We start from the raw sequence: 26,152 nt of genomic DNA, 5'->3' as shown, positions 1-26,152 counted from the left end.
AAAGCTGCAATCTTCCGTAAGCAAACATCCTCAGCAGCTCATTTTGTGTCTGTTTGCTCTCCGCTCACGTTAAATGAGGCCATCGGCGCAAACATTTACATTGGGTTCATCTGCGAGCGCCCCCTTAACCAAAAAATCCATGTGCGCGCGGCCCCAATTTGCCAGGCAGCCGGCGGAAACTTCTATTCCGAGCTCCGAGCTCGGTCCGCTCGTCCTCATCGATCCGCTGGCCTCGCAAACAACTGTCGTCTTTTCAGCGCGTAATCCAGGAAAACATCCCTCCCGCTCGCGGACCCTTTGTGTTCCACTTGAGTGGAAATTTCTCTCGTCTTTGTGGCGCCGGCGAGTGGGCGGCAGATCGTTTAGATTGTTTACAAAGAGCAAACATGAAAGCGAAGACGTACACAACGAAGCCGCTTCTTCTCCTGTGGCCCCTTTCACGCTGCCAGTCAAGTTGTTTTGTGTGAACGAGTGGGGGGGTTGACATTAGACTACATTTACAGGCGGGAAAGTGGCGAGAATGTCTGAGGAAATAACGTCAAAGCAGCTTGCAAATATTCCTACAATCTAGTCTGCCTTCCACGCAGCATTTGAGGGACAAAGCTGCGGAAAAAGTCTGCTTCAGTGGTCAGCGTGAAACGGGCTGGTGTGTGCAAAAAGCTCATGAAACTCAGCAACCCCCCTCCCCCTCAAGCTTCCTGCCAAAATGTGAGTCAGCTTCCCAGTCCTTGTTTGACTTTTCCCGTCCGTCATACCCAACCCCCCCCCCCCCCCCCCCCCTCTGCTCACCCCCAACGAGTTGTGCGATGGCGCTGGGCCGGGGGTCCTGAACCGAGCGCATTTCTTGCAGAGGGGGCCCAACCCTGGAGCAGCTCGGCCACGTCGTCTCCGGTGAGGGGAGGCGGCCGGGCCCGGGGGGGCCCCTCCTCAACGGACCTGCAGGACCCCAGTAGAAACAGGAGGGCCCATCCCAACTGGGCCATACTGGGTAACAAGATTGTGTGTGTGTGTGTTTGCATTTCCACATGAAGAGGTTCTTGGAACTAAAACCCGTATCCCACCGAGGGGCAAACGTTTGCGAATGTTGCTTTCTCGTCAGGGTGAGTTCAAGGTCCCAAACAGTCGCAAAGATGATCGCCAGATGTTCTCAAACTGTTTTAGCAGTTTTTGTTCTCACAAGAACATTTTCAACATGTTCAAAATGATTTTGAATGTCTGGTGAACATTTGTGACCTTGAACGAACCCTGAGTCGAGAAATCAACAAGACTAACTTTTGCAAGCGTATGCGAGGATAGCGAATATTAATTTTTCGTCAAGGTTCGTTCATTCAAGGTTGCCAAGATGTTCGCCAGACGTTTGCCAACAGTTCTAATGGTTGCCAACAGCCAACAGTTTTTCATGTTGCACAGAAATGTTGAACATGTGACAAGAAAAACATTCAAACTGTTGGCCAACGTTTGTAACCTTGACGAAACCCCGACATTAAAAAACATTTGCTACCTTCGCAAACAATCGCAAACGTTTACCCCTCGGTGGGATACGGGCTTTAACGTCGCTTCCGATCATGCTCAGCGAAGTTGACCCTGACCCAAAGGTTACTAGACCTCTTAAAATACGACCTACTTAGTCAGACCTTGTTTTCAAATTAGCCTGTAACAAAACTTAACATTAGTTCTTGCGGTCCAAACGAATACTGGTCCTCCTTAAGTTTCTGGACCTCTTCAAAAGAAAAGCGGGGTTTTCCTTTTGGCCCAAATGAATTACAAATGATCCCCATCGTCATTGCGGTCCGGTAGTCATAGTTTGGGACCTCGTCGGCCCACGGAGGAAGTGGCTCGGCGGTTGAGCGGCGGCGGGGGTTCGCTGGACGTGTCCTTCGAGGAGTCCCCGCAGCAGATGCGCTCCCTGCGGCAAAGCCCCGGAGACAAGATGGATGGACTGACGGGGGGAGGAAAGAAAGGACATGTCCAATTTCTGATGGTCCCGCTGTGTCATCGCGCCATTTCCATTTTAGAGGGCAGGCGGGCGGCACGACGGCTGCCGGGACATTTTAAGCTCTCGCAGTCCAACCGCAGCCCTGATGAAGATCTTATCTTCTTCTGAACACGGTGAAAATCAGTTCCAGCTCCGGTTATGGATGGCTGACGATTCAATTCAGTTCATCGCTGATGTGAATTGCTTACGCTAACAAACGGGCTCAAAATGGTTCCAACAAATCAAACATGCGGTGGCTTTAATTAAGTGTGGACGCTCGTTCGTCTCTGTGTGCCCTGCGATTGGCTGGCAACCCGTTCGGGGTGTATCCCGCGCCTACTGCACCAAAGCCGGCTGGGATAGGCTCCAGCGCCCCTTGTGGGGAATAAGCGCTCACGAAAATGGATGGTAGCTTTAATAAACTCATTTGCTCCCCAAAACTTTTTAATGCATCTTTTTATGTTGTTGTTTTTTTTATGCTTGAGCATACGGGAAGGCTTTGATGCAGCCTCCGAACTGAAGAAAAAACTGTCAAAATCCAGTATAACAGCCGGGAGCGAAGGGGGTTGCTTCAGTCAAAATGGCTGCGAGTGAATGAGTTCAACATCAAAGTCACTTCGGATAGTGACGTACAATGCATGTTGTATCGACAACATTGTATTAGAAAATGTTTCTTTTCTCCAAGCAATCAGAAGAAACTGATGAAAGTCAGAAGACTGAATTTCCTGGAAAAACAAAGTGAGATTTTCATTTCATTTCTCCATCTGCAGTCCGCCGCTGAAGCACTTTGAGCGCACGTGTTGTGATTGACGCGATAAGTGCCTCTCGCCGCCCGTCACGGCCGACTGTTGGCACTGCGTCTCCTCCGGCATCCAGATTAATTAAAAAGGAATCCCTGCGTTGGGCGACAGGAATGAGGAAGCAGCCCAGGGCTTAACTGTAAACGCTGCCTGTGCCCCCAAATTGTCATCTAAAAGCCATCCCGGCAATAATTGACGATTTGCGCACGCCCCAAAGAGGATTTGCAATAAATGAAATGGATTCGCCGCTTTCGCTTTTCACGTAGCGTCGCGTGATTGTCACTTCTTGCCTGGCTTTACGCCCTCAAGACACCTTCGCTCCAATATTTAATATCGCCTCATATTTCTATCGCCGGCGTTGTGCCACAGGACGCATGTTCGGCTACAGAAGGAAGAAACACAACATTTATTTGAGTAGGCAAGACGATTTACTGGACTTTTTGGAAAAATTGCAGCGCTTGCAGGAATTCACTCAAGTGGACAAATGCCGGGGGGGGGACACAAAATTTGTGTGTGTCCAACCATCAAGTGTGAATTGAAACAAGCCAGTTAGTCTATTGGGATGTCCCAAAATCAACAAGTCTGGTTTTCCAATGGCTATATACTTAAAATAATAATAATAATAATAATTCCTCTTGAAATATGCTTTTTTTTTCCAATTGGAAAATATAAATTAAAGAAAGGATTTAAAAAAAAAAAGAAAGAATTTATGCTGGTATGACTTGTGCATACAATAACACTGTGGCATTATGGGAAAAATGACAAATGGGAATCATGCATTATCATCATGCAAACAAACATATACTTACTTTATTTTCAAACATATTGTCATCATGTCCTATAACAAAATCTCTCTTTTTTGTTTTTTAACCTGTGCATGCATGGCATTTGGGGGAGGGGCTACATTTTTAGCATTTAGCCTCCAAGTAAGCATATTCGAACATACGTTCAAATGTATGTGCCAGTCAAAAATGCCGTTTGGCTCAATTTTACAGCAAATAACAGAGTAAGGTTCCAAAGAAAAGCTAATTTGTCAAGTGGGAACCACAAGAATTTCTGTCATGAAAATCGGACTTTTCCAAACGCAAAGAAGCTTTTGGCCGGCCTCCTTCTTCAATTTTCCTTTGGCGACCCTCACCCTTAAGTCTCGCTGAATAATTTGACCCCTGTGAGGGGATTATCTTTTATCGCACCGCGGAACACAAATACGAGCGGGAGAATTAATGGAGGTGATGCGCCGAGCCGTCCGAGGTTGTCAAACTGCCGGCGTAACAAAAGAAAGGTCAGCAGGTGGCACTTCAGCTTACACACTCGCACCGGGAGGGAATCATCCCAAAGTCTACCACTGCGTGTGCGTGTTTTTAAAATGTGTAAAAAAAATAATAAGTGTGTGTGCGCGCGACGTGCGTGAAGGGGCCAGCGTCGGCGCCGCGCTTCAACTCAAGAGATTTCCATGCAAAGCAGTGGGCGCGGGTGCATCTTAACTCGGGGAAGTGAAGGTTGAAATGTACTTGCGGTGGCGGCGGCAAATGCGCTTAAAGAGTGAGTATGAGCGAGGGAGGGAAAAAAAAGAAAAAAAAAGCAATTTCCTTTCCAAGTGCAAAGTCAAAGTCACGAGTCGCCACCAAACTCTTCGTTCCCGAATGGCGAACGGTCCACTCGGGTAAATGAAGGCATTTTCGATTGCCGGCAAGAGTCATAAATGAAACGTGATGGAAACCTCCTGCAAGGCAACAAGTACACATTCTACTGTAAACAACTACAGTGCGGCTCAGACTCTGAATACGCTAGCAATGATAATTACAATTGACAGATAGACATTTACATTTTCTGGAGCTGCTTTGGGTGTCGAATGTGCTGGAAAGAAGACCCGGCCGGGATTGGTCGCCAGACAATGGAAGGCCACATACAGACAAGCAATCTTGGCATGGGCCGATATTACATTCTGACACTACGATAAATGATTTGAGCAAAACAGCACCCTATTCAAATTACAGCTTGAAAATGACTTTTTTTTGACTCATGGCATAACTCATGTTCTCCTTGGTACTAAAACGTTTTCATTGGGGTTGCAAATATATTCCCACCCAGACTATTTTTACTTGTCACAAAGACATTTTTAAAGGGACAGTGAGTAGAATTTTTATTTTTTTAATGTTTATTAATTTTAACCCACTTTTAAGTTCAATAAATGCAAATATATATAAATGTTCAATCACATCAATGTATTTTTTGTATATGGTTGCAGGTTTAGTAATTGCTAACTATGTTACATGGGTTACGCCTCACCTCACAGGAGGCTGACATCTTTGTGCTACGGATACTCCAAGGAGACAAACTTTATGAACGTAGTCATTGGTGGTTGGCTTTCGAAGTGTGTTGTCTCGAGGATGAAGAACGATTTCTTTTCAGTTTCCTCGAAGTGTTGAGTCTTGGAGGAGTAAAACAATTAAACAAAAGTGCTCACTGTAAATCTCGAAACTCCCCATTACAGTATCAAGGATACTTTATTTTGGTGCAGATTTTCTGCCTGAATGAAAATCCACTGAGCAAGAAACTTGAAGTCGACGCACTTTATTTGCTTTAGTAGGCCGCATAAAATATGAGATGTGCTTCACGGGCTTTATGTGTCGGGGGAAAAAAATGTGTGTTTTTTTTTTAATCGTAAATCAGGCTTGAGGACCAGATGTGTGTGTGTGTGTGTGGGGGGTGTGTGTGTGCATGTGTGTGCGTGCCGACCCGACACTAAATGCAACTAATGTTAGTGTCTACACAGCAGCTCGTGTGGCATATCAAGTAGCAGCAAATGGAGTGTGTCATGGAAAATGAACTCCCGCGTCTACTCACTTGGACAAGATGCAGGCCAAGCAGCGAGTCGGCCAGCCCGACAGCCAGCCGGCAAGCCCGACAGCCAGCCGGCAAGCCGCAAATCCAAACTTTCGCACATCCAACTTGGACTCATTTGATGAAATCGGAACTGTAAACATTTGGGGAAGGCGCATCCCAAATCACAAAAGAGATCTGAGAGATGTTTGGATTTGTGTTGATGCCTCATTTGCAGATCAGATAAAAAAAAGAAAAAAAGGTGATAATGCTAGTATTTAATTATTGTAATTAATTAATTATAAATTAACAAGATGTGTTTTATTGAATAATTAACCAAAAATCTACCAATAAATTATTTAATGAGATAAATTAATCACAATAAATAACTAAAACAAAATTAGGGCTGCAACTTTATAACAATCATTTAATAATAATCCAACTTTTCTCAATGAATCAATTCATTGGATTTTTTTGTTTCATCCGTAACAAAGTGATAACATCTGATTATTTTAGTTAAAGTGAATCAGTTTTCTTTCAGAAATCAGAGAGAAGCTGAAATTCAGAAATTCAATTTTAAATTCAACATCTGTAAGTGATTCATCGATAATCAAAGTATCTGCAGCCCTAAAATGAATGCAATCCATATAACTTTCTTTAACCAATCAAATGTCAAATGTCATCATTTTCCCATCCTGTGATTGGTTGGTCAGAGCAAAACTATTCAACTAGCAAAACACACTTGTAGCCATCTGCACACATGAATACTTTTCATAATCATGTTCAAAACTCCAAAATGTATATTAATAGATCAATATATTACTGCTCCGGGTGACAAACGTGGCACGGTCGCGTACCACAGGGTTGCTTTTTATTCCGATTGGTTTGTGATATTGTCTCAAATATGACTTCCTCAATCCTGATGAAACACATAACATCATCAACATAATCATAACAATATGCTCCAATTTTATGAGATGGCCGTGCTTAATATTGTGGCTGGCACAGAAGCGCGACGGCAACATTGTGTGACGGCGTGAAAAGCCATACGCGCTCCCGAAAAGTCGCCAGCTGCCAGACATGATGACATTTATTGTCCAAGCCGCGGATACATCACCGCTAAATGTTAGCTCATGTTCTTAGTCAAACAAAAATCACCTCCGTCTTTCCAGCGGGAGTGTTCTTGCCAGCCGGGGAAAAAATAAATAAAACATATATAGGATTGATGTCAGTACACCCCCCACGATAAGAGCAGCCAAAACAACCATTTTTCCTCGCTCACATTTTCAGACTTGGAAAAGCAGATTTTGAAGATTTTTTTGTTTTTGTTTTGTCTGACACTACTTGACGCATTTTCAAATTGACGTTCGCTTCATCGTCCCTCGTGAGCGTCGCCACTTGCTGCTTCACTAAGGCAAACATTGTACCACCCCAACATGCTCGTGTGCCTTCCAGTGGACGGCTGCCAAAAAATCTGCACTCCTGCCCCGTTACGATGCTTTCGTGCAATTAGTTGAGCGCTTTAATTACAGTGGAGTGGCTTGTTTAGCAGAGAAAAAAAACTAATCAGATGATAAACTGTGTTCTGGTGAAGCATGTTTGTTGTCATGTAATTCATCATAAACAGACTTCTTTGTGTGTTTTTTATACTGTTTGTAACTCAAAACACTTGCATCTCAAATCATCTTTCTCCATTGAAATGAATGGAAATGCCATTAATCTGTTCCAACAAAAACACACACTGTGTATAATAAGGAAATAAGCACGCTATAATATTGTATGCTGTCAAAAAATATCAATAAATACAATTAAAATAATGCAAAAAATTAGAGATTTTCGATACATATTTTTTTTGCTTGTGGTTAGAATTTGCAGCCTTCACGAGCTCCCGATACCTTGAAAAGACCCGAGTTTTCGACCCGAGTGGATATCTGGTATCGGTATTTAAAGTGGTGCAACGGATCACAATAGTCACGTTGAACAAATAAGGGGGGTCCTCGTGCCAGTATTGACAGAAGTATTCACGGTAGTTGCAACGGCGCGATAATCTCCTTCCGAAATCCACAGTGGTTCGAAGCACTGTACGTTTTTCTTTTTTCTTTGCTGCCACTGTTGTTGTCGTTGTGGCGAGTATGGAGCACCTCCGGGAGTATTCGCGATCCGACTGGAAATGAGCAGTGTATCGTCTCAACTACCGCAACGTGAGCATTCGGTTTCACTCGGCTACCCGTTTTCAAGGTACGTTCGGCTTAGCTTGCTTTGCTTGGAGGTTCGAACTCCGAGGAAGGAAATCCTTTCACACGTTAGCAGGTGGATTTTGTCTCTCGATCCCAAAATGAGAAAAAACACTTGGGAGGCTAATCACACTTTGCGAGGGTGGACGGATTAAAACACTTCTTCCCCTCCAAAAGCTGATTTTACTTTTACGACCTTCAACACCTTTTAATATTTTGTCGTCATTCCAGGAACGAGCCCACGGAGTGCTGCTCCATTTCCCAACTGACTTCAGTTTATTAGCATACATGCAACATTTGGAGAACACGCTTGAAATTCCACTAAAAAGTGTTGTTATGCACGATAAGTTCAAAAATAAAAATGTCTTATTCTTGTTATCTACAAGAACATTTGCAACGATAGATTTGAGACTGGTGTTTGTCCTCAAATGGTCCCTTTTGTTGTGTTTGACAAAAACACATGAAAGATGAGTCGGACGGCGTGATATTCACCAGATGGAAACTTGTGGGGGGCGGGGCTATTAATCGCATGTATGTTAATGTGAGTGCGTGTGCATGTGCATGCGTGTGCTTGTGTTTGACCCAAATGTGCACTTTTGAAGGACAAAGCTCGTCTGTCAGATGGGACGGGACGCTCGATATGTGGTTAACATTTCAAGCCTGCAGACATTTTCAAATTGGAATTTTTGGCAAGAGAAAAAAAATATCACTTTATCGCTTAATAGTAATAAGGATAATAAATGATCATTACAAGCAATGAATTGAAATGTTTAAATGTAAAATATGAAAGTTGAATCTGGAATTGGTTGAGAAATGGGTAAAACATTTTCTATGATTTAATTTGGGCACTTTGTGAAATTTAAGAGTATAGTCCGAATTTATTTTTTTCAAATTCTGTTGTTATTCTGGGGTATTTTTGTTTAATTTGTTTTAGTATAATTTTTAGTTTTTATTAGTTTTAGTAATAGATTTAGTATTTGTTTTATACAGGAATTTCTTATCCAGGATTGGAAAAAAGATGATAGATAAATAAGAAAGATAGATGGATGGGTAGAGATATAGAAAGGAAGAAAAGCTCCCGTGTGAAAAGAATTGCCAAAGAGGACCGAGAGGAAGCGACGGCTTTTCTTTCCGTTTGCCGTCCAAACGAAGCGTACGTTTTAATGAAGGCACTGGGGTGTTGAGTGTGGATGGAAGTCGGCCACAGCGCATTGTGGCGGCCCACTGGCATCGCTTGAAAGAGAATTTCTTTTTGTTCTCCGGCGTCCTGTCCCGCCTCGTCTCCTGTAACCGACTTCGTGAATCCTCGGCGTGAGTTTCTCGCGTGGCCGACGGAAGAGAACGTCGATAACGTTACGATCGTCACAAAACTGGCTCAATTGATGGCCGACGTTGCCATTCATGGTGTGCTTTCACTGAAATTCATTGTCTTGAAAACATGAAAACTATTCATAAATTAACATATGGGAACAAATCTAATTCAATGGGGAGTTATTCCAGTTTAATTGTGTGGCCCATTCACACTTTTTTTTTTTTTTATGACACTGACAGTTTGAGGTTTTGCTTGATTGAGTAACATCTGAGGAATGTTTCCCAGTCAGGAAAATGAAGCCAGTAAAAGTTCCATTTGCTGACTTCCACAAGCTCAACGACGCTCACGAATGGTCGCTCAAGAGAGACGCAGGTTGGGCAAGGGTCGGCTTGTATTAAACACCCCTTCCGCGTTGTTTACCTTTGCCATCGTCTTTACGAGCCGGGGGAGATCGGGGCCGGTCCAGCGGGACATCTGGACGCTGTCTGCAGGACAGAAGTGCTGTCAGCCTGCAGGATTCATGAAGCTTCTAATGGGTCGAAATGGAGCAATTAGATGAGGACGCACATCTGTCGTCACTCCACCCCCCCCCCCCCAAAAAAAGCCTATGTTTGTGTGTAAATGCCAGCGAGGAGCCCTCAGGTGTTAAACGTGTTTAATGTTTACATGCCGTGCGCTCTGTTGAAGTCGCTGCCGACGCTTGATGACATCCAGGCTACTTTGAAACTGCTGCTAGGATGTACAGCAGAATGCCAAGACGTCGTTACCACACAAATTGACTTGAATCAGCGTTTGAAGGAAAAATATCAAATAACCTTAACATTGTTATTACAACACTTTAACAACATACGTAAAGTCAAAATAAATAAATAATATTTTCATCATCGGGTCAATCCCTGCCACACGGGATGATGGATGCTTTCATTTCACCTATGTCAACGGATACGGACGTGTATGTGTGTGTGTGTGTGTGTGTGTGTGTGTGTGTGTTTGATGCGTTCCCAGATAAAACATCCCGTGTAACCTCAGCTGTAATGGTTCTGTAATGAATATCCATAAACCACAGCCAGGCATGGACGGGACGCCCGCACACACATAACATACAGCATACCACACCCACTTACACACACAAACACAACATGCGCGCACACGCACGGAGCAACCAATAGGTCAGGTCGTGCTTAGTGGTTGCCATGGCGACGAGGGGAAGATAGCCTTTAAAGTTGTTTGTTTGTGTGGTTCAAATTAAGTCAGAAAGTCATGAAGTTATTAGCCTTTTAGCTTGCTGGTGAAAAGTTGTTGCTGAACTTCAAGGTGTCATCTGATTAATGTGAGTTTCAAGACTTGTTGACGTTCTACAGCCATTTAGCGTTTTAGCATTTAGCCATTTAGCATTTGACGGTAGCTTAGCGGTTGCAAATTCATCTTTGAACTCTTTGCAGGCAAGCCGTGTCATCTGATCTGAGTTTCAAGACTTGTTGACGTTCTGCAGCCATTTAGCGTTTAGCTGTAGCTTAGCTTCAAAAGTTGACTCATCTTTAACCAGGTACGGTTGATGAGGTAAATGAGATGAAATGAAGCGTATGTGTTAAGATTTCTAAACATCTTGCTGCCATTCAGCACGTTCGCCTTTTAGCATCTAGGTGTAGCTCAGCAGTCAAAAGTTGACCAAATTCAACTTTTTGAGGTCACGGTGCGCTCCACTGCAGCCATTTAGCATTTAGCGGTGTAGCTTAATGATGAAAAGTTGACTTTTGTTAGTGGTCAAGGTATCGTCTGATTGAACCAAATGAAAATAAGTCTTGAGAGTGGTCGACGTCCTGCAGCCATTACCGTTTAGCTGCAGCTTAGCCATGAAAAGTTGCCTGGCAGAACTTTTAGCGGTCAAGGCGTCGTCTGACGAAAGTAAACAAGATGAAAGCAAGCTTGTTTTGTCTTGCGGCCGTTTGATTGAAGTCCATCAAAACGCATCCAGACGCCAGCTCGCGTCTTCTTTGTTAATCGGGCTCTCGCGCCGTATGCGACCGCAAAGTAAAAGCCGCTGAGTGCCGATGATGTGGTCGTCTGGCCGCGTGGCCAGCGCTGCGCTAGCGCCAAATGGAAGGAGGACGCGGCCGCGCTTGCTTGCTTGAGTGCTTTCTATTTGTGCTGATTAGAAGGCAAGGTTGCACACACACCACCAGAACGGACTTTAAAAGTCAACACGGAGGAAAAATAGACGAGGGGGTTGCAATAACACTGCTCAAGTTTTAGCTTAGCTTATCTTCAAGTGTTACGGAAGCATTGTAGAGGAACAAAAAGAAGTAGAGTGGGCTTTGAGATAGGAGTTGAATTGATTCTCTGGCCATGTTTGTAACTCAAATCAACATTCCACATTGAATTGAATGGAAATGCCATTAATGTGTTCTAGTCACACCCAAAAACAACATGTTTTTTTGTAAGGAAAACAAAGCACTATGTAATATTGTCTTTATTGTAACTGTGTCATGGTATCACCAAATATTTGGTAGTGTGTCTACGTAGTTTGCCATTATGTGTGACTTAAGTTCTGTGGTTGTTTCAAATACACACCGTGTAATTCTCTTTGTTGTTTGATGAATTTATGTGCAACAATTACTCCATGAATTGACAACCAATCAATTAATAATTTGAGAACTATTTTGATAATCGATTAATCATTTAGGGACCTTCTTAAACTTAAAATTGCCAAAATCCTTTCAGCCTCCCAACGATATCTATAAGGCAGACTGATTATCATTGTTTTTAATCAATAATATTTGCAAACATCAACATTAACTTTGGGAAACAAAGGTCAGTATTTTTGCAAATTTTCCCACGAATGTTGTGGAACAAACCAGTCACTCCGTCAACATTAATTTATGTTTGTGCATTACCTTCACTGTCAATTTGAAACGATACTTTGTTTTTGAATAAAGGATGCAAATAAAGATTTATTTTTAATTGTTAATTGCAGCCCTACGATGTACATTAAAAAGATGAAGCTAAAGATTCTAATCGGGCGACTTCATAAGTTGCACTTTGTGTATTTATTGATATATTTGAAATGTATTTCGACGCTCGTGGACGTCAATCCATCAAAGCGCACTAATTGGAACTCGGGATGCAGCTATTGATTATTTTATGGTCAAGTCGATCAATGAGCGCACTCGTCGGATTTGATATGTGTGCCTCATTAAAGATCATTTTTGTGCTTCGGCTTTGACGCGGTTAGTTTTTCTTTACAAACGGCAACGTCGATGCTATCGTGGTGTTAATTGCACGCTTGAGCTCCGTTTGCACTTTTTTTTATCTTCCACAAAAACATCAGATATTTTCATTTAAGAGCTCATAGTCGTAAAGGTCAGACAAACAGAGTGCGGCTAGTGTAACATTCAAAATCGTTACAATGCCTGTCCTCTGTATCCAAATGGTCGCGTACCAACAAGTGTGAAGTTTATGGCAATCTTTTGTCACTGGTTCCCAAAATGTTTCAAATTCTCCATTTCAACCGATGGTGGTGTCACAATTTGGCAATTTGCATGATAACCGACTCCATAGCGAGTTTCACCACCTATGACTTGACGACTAGGCCAGCTGAAGATCCAGAGCCACTTTCGTTTTGCATACATTGTAAGAAACAAGGAAGTTGCCAATGTGGCAGTGATGGAGGCCGATTTGCATCTGCCACATAGATTAGATTAGGACAATTGTTGAGTGGAGAGAATGAAGTGCTGCCTTCACCAGTGAAAATGCGTTTGCGTTCTTTTACACCCACAAGGCGAAGCCCGCTTGCCCAGTCGCAACACCCTAGCTTTATCCCCGGTTGTCATGGTGAACTGTCAATCATTTGCATTAGACAAGCCCGCCCCCTCAAAACCGGCTAATTTCAGCAAGATAAGACCTACAACGAAAAGGTTGGCGTGCACGTCGGTGCAAGCGTACCACATCCCGTCCTCATGTGATTAGCACACACGCGAGCACACTGACGCTTTTGTTCCGAAGGGAGGGAAGCCATCAGCAAAGAGGCCCCGGGTTGCCTGCGTGCTCGTTAAGTCCTCATTAAGTGGTCTCATCGCCATGACCTCATCGGGCTTCCGTCCGCAAGTCGCCAGACGCCCGCCAGACACCGACATGTGTCCGTCCACCAATCGCATCTTTGGCTTATGAAGAGGGTTGGATCAGGACCTGGGTTTGAGGGTCCGAGCCAGGGGTGGGCACACTTGGCCCTCCAGGGCCGGGGTCCTGCAGGTTTTGGAGGTTTCAACACAAGCTGATTTCAATCAATGGGATCGTTATCAGGCTTATGCAGAGCTTGCTGATGAGCTGATCATATATCAGCTGTGTTGGAGAAGGGAGACATCCAAAACTTCAGGACTCCGGCCCTCCAGGACCGAGTGTGCTCACCCCTGGTCTGAGCAGTACTCGGTCGCGTTTTAGTACTTGTGTGTACCGAGTCGAGCATGCGTGAGGAGAATTGGATGCGTACGACATCAACTGTGGCTCGATGGTCCCCAGGTGAAGTTTTTATTGGTGGGAGTCGGAGAGCAGCAACGCAAGAATGCCGTTTGCATTCATTTCAATGGAAGAGACCATTTTCAACGTTGCACCCGACGTGTCTTCATATAAGGACAATCATTCTCTTGTCTATTATAAATCCCGCCTGTCACTTTGACTCAACATTCGCCGATATACACCCCCCCCCCCGCGCCCCCGCCCCCTTCCCTCTCACACACACAAGCACTCTGGTGTGATCTCTCAGTGGACATGAAGCAGTCTGGTGAGAAGACAAATGTGGACGGCATGTTTACAAACGGGCCACGTTGACACTTTCCACAACGAGCGCCACCGCAGAGATGCTGGTGGGAGGGGAGGGGGGGGGGGGTAAAAGGGTTTGGTGGGTTGTTGGTTAGTTAACCAGAAGTGGCCCGTGAGCATCTTTCCCTCAACAGTAGTCGTCCTGTTGGACATGAAGGTCCCTAACTTCGTGTCTGCCGCACGTTTAGTGCGAAGTGCCGTCGAACTGTGCACACGGAGTGGAGTCGTTTGTGCCGAAGCAGAAATGGACTTGCTGGAGGTTTCAAAATGGAATTAGTCTTTTAAATGAGACTTTCAAGACTGGGTTAAGGTTTCAAACTATGGTTAGGCTTTCAAAATAAGGTTTCAACAAAGGTTTAGAGAGTTTCAAGCCAGGATGAACATTAAGCTTTCAAGTCCAAATTCCAGTTTCAAGCCAGCTTTAAGCAGCGAACGGTTGCGAGCGTAGCAAATTTGGGGTTTTCAGCAGGATTTGTAAGAAGTTCACAGTTTTTACTTATCGCAAAGACATTTTGAATATGTTCACGCAATTGTTCACTGTTTGCGTAGATCTTTTGAAACTTTTTTTTTAACCTTGACGAAAAACCCAAATGATCTGCAATCTTCACATGCATGCGAGATACAGCAGACTTTTCATAATGGATTTATTTAGATTTCCACTTTACTTTTTAAAAGACGATACTGACACTGGGAACTCCCGACACCTAAAGAAAAAAAAACGTTATAAAATTAAGAAATTATTTACTTTAGTAAGCTATTTACTTGCTTAGTTTTCAATGTTCTCAACACATGCTGATGACGATGAAGTTCCTGCAATTTTTGCTATAATTTGTAAACAAAGCTGTTTATTCTTTATATGTTTATTATTAGCAAAGGGATGCAACAGGTGGCAAAAATATATATATATACGGAAAAAAAATATATATATATATATATATATATATATATATATATATATGTTTTTGTTTTTTTTACGATAATATTTTCTCTTTTGCTGCAAATGAATATTGGCTTGAAATGTCGGTTATCGGCCTCCTTGACTACTAATAATTGTCATCGGTATATGCCCTGAAAAAAACATATCACTATCACTAGTTTTAAGACATAGGGTTTGAGATGAGTTTTTCAAAACAGGTTTAGGGCCTTCAAATGAGGGTTTCAAGCCAGCATTAGCATTTTAAATGTGAGTCTCAAGACGAGGCATTCAAAGTCGGGTTAATGTTCGAAAGTGGGATTAGGGTTTGAAAGAAGGCTGGAAATTTCAAGGCAGGCTGTTTTTTGTTTCCAGCGGGGAAGCGAGCGAGTCGCGCCGGTGGAAAGGCGTCAGCGAATCCTCGGTGTGATTTTGTCTTTTATTGTGGCGAGGCGGCGAAGCTCAATAAAGTGCGAGGAGAAGACGAGCAACTTGTGTGGACTGTTAACACTGCGGGGATCAATTACAGCAAATGGGACTTGGGCTATTTGCCGCCGCCGCCGCTTTATTGCACTGGGACGCTCGTTATTAACGACACACAAAGTCGGGACCCCTGAGCGCCACTGGAGACGCCTTTTGTTCTTTTCCAAGGAAACAAAAGGCCAGCCAGCCTTCATCCTCGTTTACGCACAGAATTTTGGGGCTTTGAATGCAACAAATACATTTTTCACTTTAACTGCAAATATTCGGACTTTTTTATAGGACGTATTAATATTGTTCAGCGTGTGGGAATGAATTGGGAGTTGAAATTGACTCTGTTGTATTTTTTAAAGTCTCTACTAGAGTTAAATACGCATTTAGCTCGTGTTAATGAAAACAACAAATTTTAAGTGTTAAAAAGTACAACACTAGACGGTGTAATATTTTAACACGGTACACTAGTGTAGTGAAAAATCAACACTGACAAGTGTTGACTAGTGTTTATTTTCAACTAACGTCAGAGTTTTAACTTCATCTCAGTGTAAAAAAAAATAACACTTTCAGAAGTGTTTCTAACTATTTAGTGTAGACCAATATTAAAAAAAATTACCTGTTAAATATTTAGTTCATATTAACATTTCTAGTGTTAATGAAAACAACTCATTTTAAGTGTTAGTGTAAGTACAACACGAGATGGTGTCGTATTTTAACACTGCACACTAGTGAACAGTAGCTAATCAGAAAGCGTCGCTGCAGGATGCAGGAAGAATTTTCATGGGAATGTTGTCATTGTGGATGTTAGTGTACAGTCCCGGGATTTTTGTAATTAGGGGGGAGTGAGCAATGCGTCGAAGTGAGGGCAGTTTGGAAGTGGAAGGGGCGTGGGGCTTGGGGGAGGTTGGGGGTTTGGGATCATCGGGACTGGAGGAAACAGGAGACGTGATAATCAATTTGCGGCAGCATCGGAAACGTGAGCCACCGGGGGGTCCTCGCTCCCCCGACCAGGCATCCAGATGGCCCCGACCCTTTGTGTGTGTCTGTGTGTACTGCCATCTGCCTGGAGTTCATCACATATTTACTGACCCAAGGGGGCGCCGTTAACAATGATACTGTTCCAGTGGAACCTTTCAAGTCAAACACCCTGGCTGGTACGCGTTTCTTGAATTTTTGGGGGGTTGTGTAATCCTGCAATAAACTAGCAATTAATGCATGTGAAAAGACTTCCGTTAATAGTGTGTGTTAATTATAAGGTCGTCTTTAAAAAAATTGTTTTTGCAAAATATAGTATAGCTGACTGTGCTTTTTTTAAAGTGCCGCCTGTGTGTTGTCGGCCATGTTGTTAGTGGGCGCGGCGCACGATTTGAACCCAGGAAGCCACACACACACAAAAAAACGGACAAATTCAAACGAACCAATCAAATTGATGAATCAGCGAGTGGTGCGTGTCGCCTTTGGGGCTTGTTTATGAAGAAGAATCAGCAATGCGTGAAGCAAAACTCTTTGTTTATCACTTGAGTGGCGTGGCCTTGGCGGGGGTCCGATTCTGCGGGGGGTTGAAAAAGCGCAGATTGGCTATTGATCGTTTCTTCCCAAACAAGCCGCAGCGTGCCCGCCGTTTCCTGCTCCCGCCTCAAAACAGCCAGCTCCCCCCCGCCGAACGATCGATGGCAAATTGTGTCTCGCCGCGTCGCCGAGGTGGCGTCCGCAGACGGCGATGAAGACGAGGACGAGCCGGCCTTCCTCCTCGTCTCATCTCCTATTTTCCAGAATGTTCCCTGACCTTTTTTCATCTGATATTGTCATCTTTGTATGGGAGATTGTTGTCAATTCCAGTACTTGCCAGAAACCTCGACAGGTCCTTTAATATTCGCTTACTAAACCACTTTTCTCCTCGAGATTGTTGTCTCGTCTTTTACACATTAGCACACAGCCAGAACATGCAAGAAATTCCTGAAGCTGCTTTCATTTTCTCCTCGCCACCTCCAAGAACACTTTTCCTCCTCATCCTTACATTAAAATACAGGAGATTGTTGTCACATGTAGGACGCAGTCAGTTTTTGCTAAAAAAACAACAACAACCTTGCAGCTCTCCTGACAGCCTCTTTTGACCCCCGTTTCTTTTCCTCACAGTAGGGGAGATTGTTATCCCGTGTATTTTTTGAGATTTTCACGTGTAGTACACATATACCACAACTTGCCAACAATTCCTGCAGCTGCTTTAATGTTATCCTGCCAGCCTCGTTGACCTCTTTTCATTGCGCCTTTTCTCCTGTTCGACAAGCTGTTGTTAACGAATACAACGTTACCCCCGTCATCAACCTCGCCCCCCCCCCCCTTGCACCACCTCCCAGTTGGACTACTTGCGATCTCCATCCCCCTCCGTTTGAAGTATTGCGTCTCATTAGCACACTTTCTAATCGAGTTCACGGACCGCCTGCTCCCAGATGTTTGTCACGCTGCCCCCCCCCCCCCCCCCCCGGATTAATTGGCGCTGCTTAATTAGACAGAAAAGACTCTTTTTGCTCCATTTTCAGCGACGCAGCAACACGGCCGTGCAAACGGTCGTGCAAACGGTCGTTAGAGGCCCATCACTGGGAATTAGCGCGCGCTGACATGCGCGCCGGCACGACGCGTCGGAAACAAACACGCTCGCCACATGTTGTCCGCCAATGGACAGTCGTCATGATCATGTCATGCATGTTTCGGGTACTTTTCTTACCCATCAAAGCTTCTGTTATATTTTGGACACTTTGCATTTCGCAACACATTCTACTGTTCATGAAAGGGTACAAGTAGTTACCTTAAAGTCGATTAACGGGAATTGGGTTTCCAGTCAGTGGTTCTTAACCATGTTGGGGGTACTGAACACGCAAGTTTCATACGTGCATTTACTGAATACTTTTTTGTAATTGGGATATTTTTTCCCCACATTTCACTTTCAAAACATACTTTTGACCAAAGGTGTTTCAAACAAGCATGTGATTCTCTAGCAAAGTTGCATAAGTGATCATTTCAAAATACAAACAATGGTAGGGATGAACGGAACAGTAATAAAAGTGTTGCATAGTGGTATTGACGCGTTTCCCAAACATGATCAGCGTCTTCACAGAAATGAACGTCATTACCCACAAATCTTTTTAGAATTGATGATCCTATTAATAATAACAATTATAGCAACAATAGCAGCAATTATTATTATGATTAAAGGTAATCTGAGCAAATGTGTTATTTGAGAAGTGTGTATGAAACCGGTAGCCTTCGCAATAATGAGCAGCCAATGAGACGCAAGTCTCAGCTTCAAAAAGTTTGCTGACCGCTGCTGCAGATGAATTTGATATCCTCAGCTGCACATCAAATCACGGTGTTCAAAGAACAAATGCAACAAATCATGAATTTCTCTGTAAAACCAAAAATGCAACACAATAGATATTTATATACTTTTGCTTTCCAAAGAGAAGTTGAGGAATGCTCAGCTTCAACTTGGCAAGTGGCACGCTCATCATTTTCACCGCAAAGTCTTTCTTCATATTTATGTCTCGCGTGCTCAAAAAGGATTGCTCATAAAGATGTCGAGTCTCTCAAAGGCTTTCTACGTTTGTGCTGCGCCAACAGACTTTTCGAGTTGTTCTGAATCGTGCGAGTGGGGCGAACGCAATGGCACAGACGGGCGGTCTTGACCTCCGCTGAACCCCTGAGACTGACTCACTGAACCCTGGAATTTGATCAAACGCGCGTTGTGAATCCGCAAAAGTTGCCCTACGAGGCCTCAAAACTTGAAAATTCTCCAACTCATTCAAATTAATCAATCAAGCAATAGTCATTTGTTGATATATTGCAGTCTCTTTGAAAAAGTTGCACATCTGTCAAAGGTGCTAAAATGCACCTCCACATTCAGAACCAAAACATTCTGCAATCTATAGCGACATGGCCATTTTTTAAAGCACTTACGATTCATTTGATTTGCTGAAAAATGCCACCTTGCCACGGAACAGAAAGTCGAGGAAAACATCAAACGGATGATCTCGCGTCACCGCAGTATTACAAAGAGAAATGTTGTTACGATTGTGGTTTGGAGTCGTTTCTTTGCAAAAGCATTTGATTCCATCGTCACGTCTCTAAACGCGAGAGGGGGGGGGGGGGGGGCATAAGAGAGGGAATCGGCAATAAAACAGACCAAAATCCAGATGACGGGGACGAAGGCAGAGCAAGAGGCAAGAGTGGAAAAATAAGTCAAGATGTAAACATTCTACAGAGTCATTGGCTAGAGCGCCGTAGAGCACTGGCTCGAACCTGCAGACTTTTTTGGAGCTTCCGAGTCAACAAAAGACCAGAATGTTGTGAGCATAGGTTTCGCTACGGAACTTATATTACGGTTGGTAGATTGCATTGAAGACTCGGGCCAAACGATCTGAAGATTGATGAGGTTGGGGTCAGGGTTGACGGAGAAAACGAGGATTGGCAAGAGTTTCCCGAGTGTCGCTTTTATCACCAGTGACAGCATTGATGTCAAATGTCCACTCAGTCCTGACCCGTTTGGTCTGCTTTCGTCTGCGAACAGGCGAGCCGGCGGTGGCCCGGGAGAACAACTGCCTGAACGCAGCCAAGGCCTGCAACCTGAACGACACGTGCAAGAAGTACCGCTCGGCCTACATCAGCCCGTGCACCAGCCGCGTCTCCACCGCCGAAGTCTGCAACAAGAGGAAGTGCCACAAGGCCCTCAGGCAGTTCTTCGACAAGGTACGCACGCACGGGGGGGGGGGTCGCTCACTTGACTTGAAAGGGGCTTTTTCACACTCAGCCGTCAACTTCAATTCAAAAAGACCATTTCGCTTAACGTCGTCAGATAAATATTTGCAATTGAAAGATTTCTTTGATTTGGCTAATGAGATTTTTGCTGCCTTCGTCTTCAACACTCAACTGTAAATTTTCATCCGGCAGGTGTGATGTTTGCTTTTGAGATTGTTCATGTCCGACGTAGCGTTTAAATGTTCTGCTTTATTCACAACATTTTATTTTCTTGGACTTTTCCGTGCTTTAGGGAAATTGCATAAAGAATAAACAAAATATCCAAAGTGCCAGAGCAGGAACTTGAAGGAATGACTCAGAAAATGAGCGCGCTTCCAATTTTCAACGTGGATTTAGTCGTCAAAGCACAAAAGATGTTTTGCGATCCGAAGGCTCGTTCCTAGCGCGTCCATGCGGAACGACTTCAGTGGGAACAGTTGTCGTAAATAAGACAAGACGAATAAACAGAAGAGCAGAAGGAAACCGCCGCATGCTTTTATTGTCTGGTTTGACGCCTACGCCGTCGTCGGCGGCGGCTCGACTCCGTCAACATTTCAGCGCTTTAAGCGTTTGCGGTTCAATGTTTTGGCTCTTATTGCCCATTTTTTTAATGTCAGCTTGAATCTTAAAAATAACTTTTTTCATTGAGTCATCTGCAGCCCACGCTGACTTTCATGCGACAATTTTATAATCGTTGCCGACTGGCCACAATCTCCACTTGTCAGCAAATGAAAACAAATGCGTCAAACTGTGCATGCTTAAAGTCAGTGTTCTGTATTGCCGTCATATATTGTTGGCCGCCACCGTCAACACAACACCTCAATATCACGTTCATTTGCTAATCTAATTTCATTATTCTGACATTGATTAAAAAGCTACGACGTGCAGTTTCCACCAGCCGTGCTCATCAAAATCATTAGAGAAAATCTTCAAAAGTCAATCAAAGCTAACGATTGTTGTTATTTCAAACGCCTAAAAGCATAAATATGACGGCGTATTAGGGCCACGTATCATTTTGTATTTCATTTTTTTGAGAGCGGAGGCAATATTCAGAGAAAACAACTTGCACATTTTTGTGACTTTATAAAATGGCAAATTTGCGATTCTATAAAGCGGCAGATTTGCGAGAGAGAAAAAAACTCCAGAAACTTCTGAGAAATACACGTAGCTTAGCTAGAGTATATATTCGTTGGTAGTTAATTGGACACTGTTTATAAAATGAATGGAGATGGATTAATTCCCGTTTTTTCTCTCCGAATATTGTCCCCACCATCGTACACAAGCGACGCAATACAAAAAAGAAAGAAAAAAACCATAGCAGACTAAATTAATCAGCTTCATGTCCGTTGTTGTTTTTTGACAAAACAGGCCCTCAAATGTATCAAAACGAACTCGTTTGACTTCTTATGAGGACTTCTTCCTTCCTCGTTGCGACTCTCAGTCTTGAAGACACATCATTCTGCAAGGCTCCCTCCACCGGTTACGTCACGCCTTATGTTTCGGGTTGTCAATTTAGGGTTAAGTTGAGCGGGTTCGAGTTAAGCTGACCAAGGTTAGCTTTGTGCCGTCTTCATACCCGACGTGAAGCAAACATTGCCCAAGGGTAGCACTTACTCGTGTGAGCGTTGTTCAAATGTGCCCTTCTGTTATTCAGAGTAGCCCAGAAGCAGCCCAGCGCTTACAAAGAAAGGAAACAGCTCAAGCACGAGCTGCTGATTGTTAAAGAACTTAAAAAATGGGCTGCGTTTGAATGCAAGCGGATCGCATCGCGGGTCTCCCGCTCGAAAAATACACACATGCAAACACACTGTTTGTTTAGACAGATGCACAATTGGAAAAGCTTTTCTTTTTTGCAGTAGATTTAAATGGCTTACCTTAACTGAAATTCTGCGTCACATTGGAGCCAAAAATAGAATCCTGATCGTTTACTGCGCATTTTGCTGCTCTAAATAGTAAATAAGTCATACGACACTATAACTTACACAAGACTACGAACTTCTTCTTCTACTTCCATTTGATGGTTGTCAAATACTTTCGGCTCATTAGCGCCCCCTTCTTTAGCATGGATACCTAAGGCTATGAAGAAGGCCACTGGCAGTAATGCGTGACTTCTTCTTCTTTCTTATCGCGGTTGGCAGATGCTTTTGGTGCATTACCGCCATCTTATTAAACGGAGTGCATGCATGTGGCAGTAATTAAACTGTACTTTGCATGAAAGAAAAAGCGAAAGACTGAACACAAAAGATGTCAGGTAAGAAATTGGACATAAAAACACAAAATGTGGATGTGGATAATTATACACTATGACTGTCAATTTGTCTTTATTTATTTATTAACCATTTACATAGTGCTGCAGTTGTAATTGATTTCAATTATTATGTATTGTTTTGATCAGGTCATGTTCAATAAAATATACATGATTAATGTAACTGCATTGAATTCAATTATAAATGTCAATATGTTTACTAATGCAGCAAGTAAGAGAAAGAAGTTTCTACTATTTGCAACATTGCTACTTCTGAAAATGTCAAAATTGGTACTGCATGAAATCCTTAAGTGAATTGAAAATCAATGTGAATCGAATCGATTTTGGAAATCTGAATCGATACCCAGCCATATTTGAGAGGCGGGTTAGACTGGGCATTGGTCATTTTGCAGATGAGCACGAACCTGCGTATCCGTTGTGGGCATGAACACAGCTGCCAATCATGAAATACAGAATGAGCTGCTGCCGACTTAAATACCTTGGCGGGCCTCATGTACTGTTTCTTTGGGTCTCAGATCACACCAGATCCAAAACCGAGTCAAATCCAAAATGACTCCGTATCTGTAAAAGAACGGAAGACTTCTCTTAATTGCTGTTCTCCATTTGGGTGTGTTAGGTTCCCGCCAAGCACAGCTACGGGATGCTGTTCTGCTCGTGCCCGCTCAGCGACCAGACGGCCTGCTCGGAACGCCGGCGGCAGACCATCGTGCCCGTCTGCTCCTACGAGGAGAAGCACAAGCCCAACTGTCTGGAGCTGCAGGCCTCGTGCAAGACCAACTACATCTGCAGGTGACGCCGCAGAACGACACGTTAGCCTCCTCGACGTTAGCTGCGCTATTCTTATGTTTGACTTTGGAAAATTGCTTCATTAAAAAGTTTCTTTTTCAAATCAATTCATCTCAGTAAAAATGTGTCCATTGATTTAGTGTAAAACAAAAAAGTAGCAATAATAGTCAAATAAGTCATTTGACATAAAAATACGTTTTATTCGATACATTTAAGTATAAATATTGTGAAAACTTTTGAGAACATTTGATTTTTATCCCCCCCAAATGTAGAATAAAATATGTCAAATATTTTCAATACAATAATTGTTTTAAAATATGCTCAACTTGTATTATGATCAACTATATTTAATTAGATAAACAATTACATGTATGTAAAATTGCCTAATTCATGTATGATTGTATGAAAATCCATCAAATTATTTGAAACAAATTGAATGCAAAAAATGTCCGTGTTTTTGATATCTCGAAATGTACTTCGCAATCAGTGTGTTAGTGTGTGTGCGTGTCCTCACATTACTGTTGACGACCTCTCTGACCTCAGACAGCCGACGTAAACACGCTAATGCTAACGATGATGGGCACATGACATCATCACCAGCATTCCTCCGTGTGTGTGTGTGTGTGTGTGTGTGTGTGTGTGTGTGTTGCACAGTCTCCAGAGCTTGTGGCTCACCAGAATTAAATTGAAGCATCATAAATGAGCTCCATTTGGACCAAGGCATTGCCTCACACACACACGCACACGCGCGCGCACACGCACACGCACACACATACTGCCTGCGCAGTAAATTGTGAACTCGCGTTAGCGTCCCGTCTTGCTCCGGTGCCATCACACACTTGGCGGTCCATTTGTCAGGTGGCGGCGAGATGAATGGAAGTCTGGCGTTTTGCCTCCGCCTCCCTCGCCATATGTCGGCCATTTGTAAGATTCTCTGCTGACTGACTGCGACCATCTGACGGATCGCTGCTGACAACGCGTCAGAAGCGTTCGCCCGCTATAGCGAGGTTTGTTTATATGTTTGTTTTTTTACAGTTTACCTTACGAATTTCGAGTTGCGTCAATTCAGTGTAGTACCACATTGCGCCACCATATGCCGGGCAGCACTGAGCACTACTGGGAGACATGCAGCGTAAGAAGAAGAAGAAGAGCAGAGTTGTACGTGTGTCGTGAATTTTGTGGGTTCCACCTGCAAGTGAAATGACTTGCTGATATCTTTGCAGGTCACGTCTGGCCGACTTCTTCGCCAACTGCCAGTCGGAAGCGCGCTCGCTGTCAGGCTGCCTGAAGGAAAACTACGCCGACTGTTTGCTTGCCTACTCGGGCCTCATCGGTGAGTTGAGGCTTGGTCGGCCATTTTGTCTGACCTGCGGATCCGTTTCCAAGTCCAAGCCGGGAGACTCAAAGTTGGAGTCATGAGCTGAAATGAACAAATAATGTAAAAGTCGATGTACTGTAATGCCCTGGCATGCGGGCAAGGAGAGCCGCGGCTGCTGATGCGACTGCCAAGACCACAAATACAATAGACGAACACTTGAAAAGAGATGCTGTGAGCAACAACTCATGCGAGATGGTCACACGGACGTTAACTCACAAGGCCACACCCCTTAAAGGCGCACATACATATTACTTACAGGAATGTAAATGAAACAGAATAATTGGTCAACTTTCATCAAACGTTGGCCAACATTTATGTTGTGTCCTCGAATGGGCCTTGATGAGTTGACGAGTCAACATTTGGTAGCTTCGTAAACGTGCAAACGTTCGTCCCCGCAGCCGGCTTACGATGCAACCGCGTTACATTTCATGGAAACGGAATATGAAGCAATAATCCGAAATCTCCTCAATTTGCCATCACCATCTTCAGAAAAAATATTACGAATCACAAAATGGCATTTGGGCCTTAGAACGGGAAAGGACATCGAAAGTGTGAACGATATCACAGAACATTTGTTCCTTTTTGAATGATAAAAAGTCAGCCAATTGTTTTTCAAAATGAAATGCAGTCGGATATATTTAATGTTGTAATTTTATGAAAATGGTACTTGATTGTTAGCACGTGTTTTTGTGTTGTTTTGTCATTGGTTGTGCAGCCATTAACGTGAATGAATGAATAATTGCGTTTTTGGGGGCGTCTGGAACAGATTGATGCCATTTGAGTTCTTTTCATTGATTTTGATATGCGAGCGCACACACGCACACACACACACGCGCGCGCGCGCGCATCCCCCGTGCTAAAACAAGTGCACACTCTCACAATGTCCCCATGTAGCCCCTCCCATTCCCTAAAAACAAAAGGCTAAAGGTTCTGGAGCGAGGCCAGCGCCTTTTGGGGGAGTGAAAAATCACTGACTGAAGCAATTTACTCGCTCTCGCTTCTTCTCTCCCCCTCTGCCCTCCACTTCCTGTTTGCGCGCACACACACACACAAACGACGATCTGACAGTGTCAATGCACTAACACTGCTGTTATTCATCACCGACACACACACACACACACACACACACACACACACACACACACACACACACACACACACACACACACACACACACACACACACACACACACACACACACACGAGCTGTCCAAGCAAGCAAGCATCCCGAGACTTGCGGAAAAAGTCTTCAATCTCAAAGTTTATCCAGCATGAACAAGCGCTTGCCAGCATCCTTCATGTTCGATGTTGGTCTTTCTTTTCAAGCCATCTTGGACTGATTTATTTGATGTGTTCCCAGCCTCACTCGGCTCCATAAGTATTGGGACACTGACACCGTTTTTGATTGTCGATCAAATCAAACACGTTGCCATTGAAACACCAGATAGTGGTGACTTTAGATACAACGTCTCTTTTGTTGTATTATCACGCTCGTAACTCAAAACAAATCCTATTTCTCCATTGAAATGAATGGAAATGCCTTTCATCGGTTCCAGCACCACCAAAAAACATATTTCTAATGTAA

General features: G+C 43.6%; 2 protein-coding genes across 8 annotated transcripts in view; one reads left to right on the top strand and one right to left on the bottom strand.

The window, feature by feature from the left end:
• LOC147163386 (coiled-coil domain-containing protein 172-like) overlaps positions 1-22,115 on the bottom strand; it is a 194,031-nt gene extending 171,916 nt beyond the window's left edge. For 4 of the 6 annotated variants that reach the window (XM_086092484.1, XM_086092476.1, XM_086092477.1 and 1 more), the window contains exons 1-2: positions 22,012-22,103; positions 9,565-9,629 (exon numbers count right to left, since the gene is read on the bottom strand). In XM_086092484.1, the coding sequence (XP_085948610.1) occupies positions 9,565-9,629; positions 22,012-22,073 (127 nt within the window). In that variant the 5' untranslated portion in view covers positions 22,074-22,103. Of the gene's footprint in view, positions 1-9,564; positions 9,674-22,011 lie in introns of all 6 variants that reach the window. The other 2 variants (XM_086092479.1, XM_086092481.1) reach the window with 2 other exon arrangements.
• The window catches only part of gfra1a (gdnf family receptor alpha 1a), a 49,988-nt gene that overhangs the window by 17,680 nt on the left and 6,156 nt on the right, over positions 1-26,152 (top strand). The window contains exons 4-7 of one of the 2 annotated variants that reach the window (XM_086092474.1): positions 851-988; positions 19,911-20,089; positions 23,020-23,192; positions 24,413-24,522. In XM_086092474.1, coding sequence (XP_085948600.1) covers positions 851-988; positions 19,911-20,089; positions 23,020-23,192; positions 24,413-24,522 — 600 coding nt within the window. The remainder of the gene's footprint in view (positions 1-850; positions 989-19,910; positions 20,090-23,019; positions 23,193-24,412; positions 24,523-26,152) is intronic. The other variant, XM_086092475.1, reaches the window with a different exon arrangement.

Source organism: Leptonotus elevatus, chromosome 13 (genome assembly GCF_054856555.1).
Source record: "Leptonotus elevatus isolate MCC_2025b chromosome 13, RoL_Lele_1.0, whole genome shotgun sequence".
Taxonomy (NCBI): domain Eukaryota; kingdom Metazoa; phylum Chordata; class Actinopteri; order Syngnathiformes; family Syngnathidae; genus Leptonotus; species Leptonotus elevatus.
The sequence above is the reverse complement of the archived record's forward strand: the minus strand, read 5'-3'. Positions and strand labels throughout refer to the sequence as shown.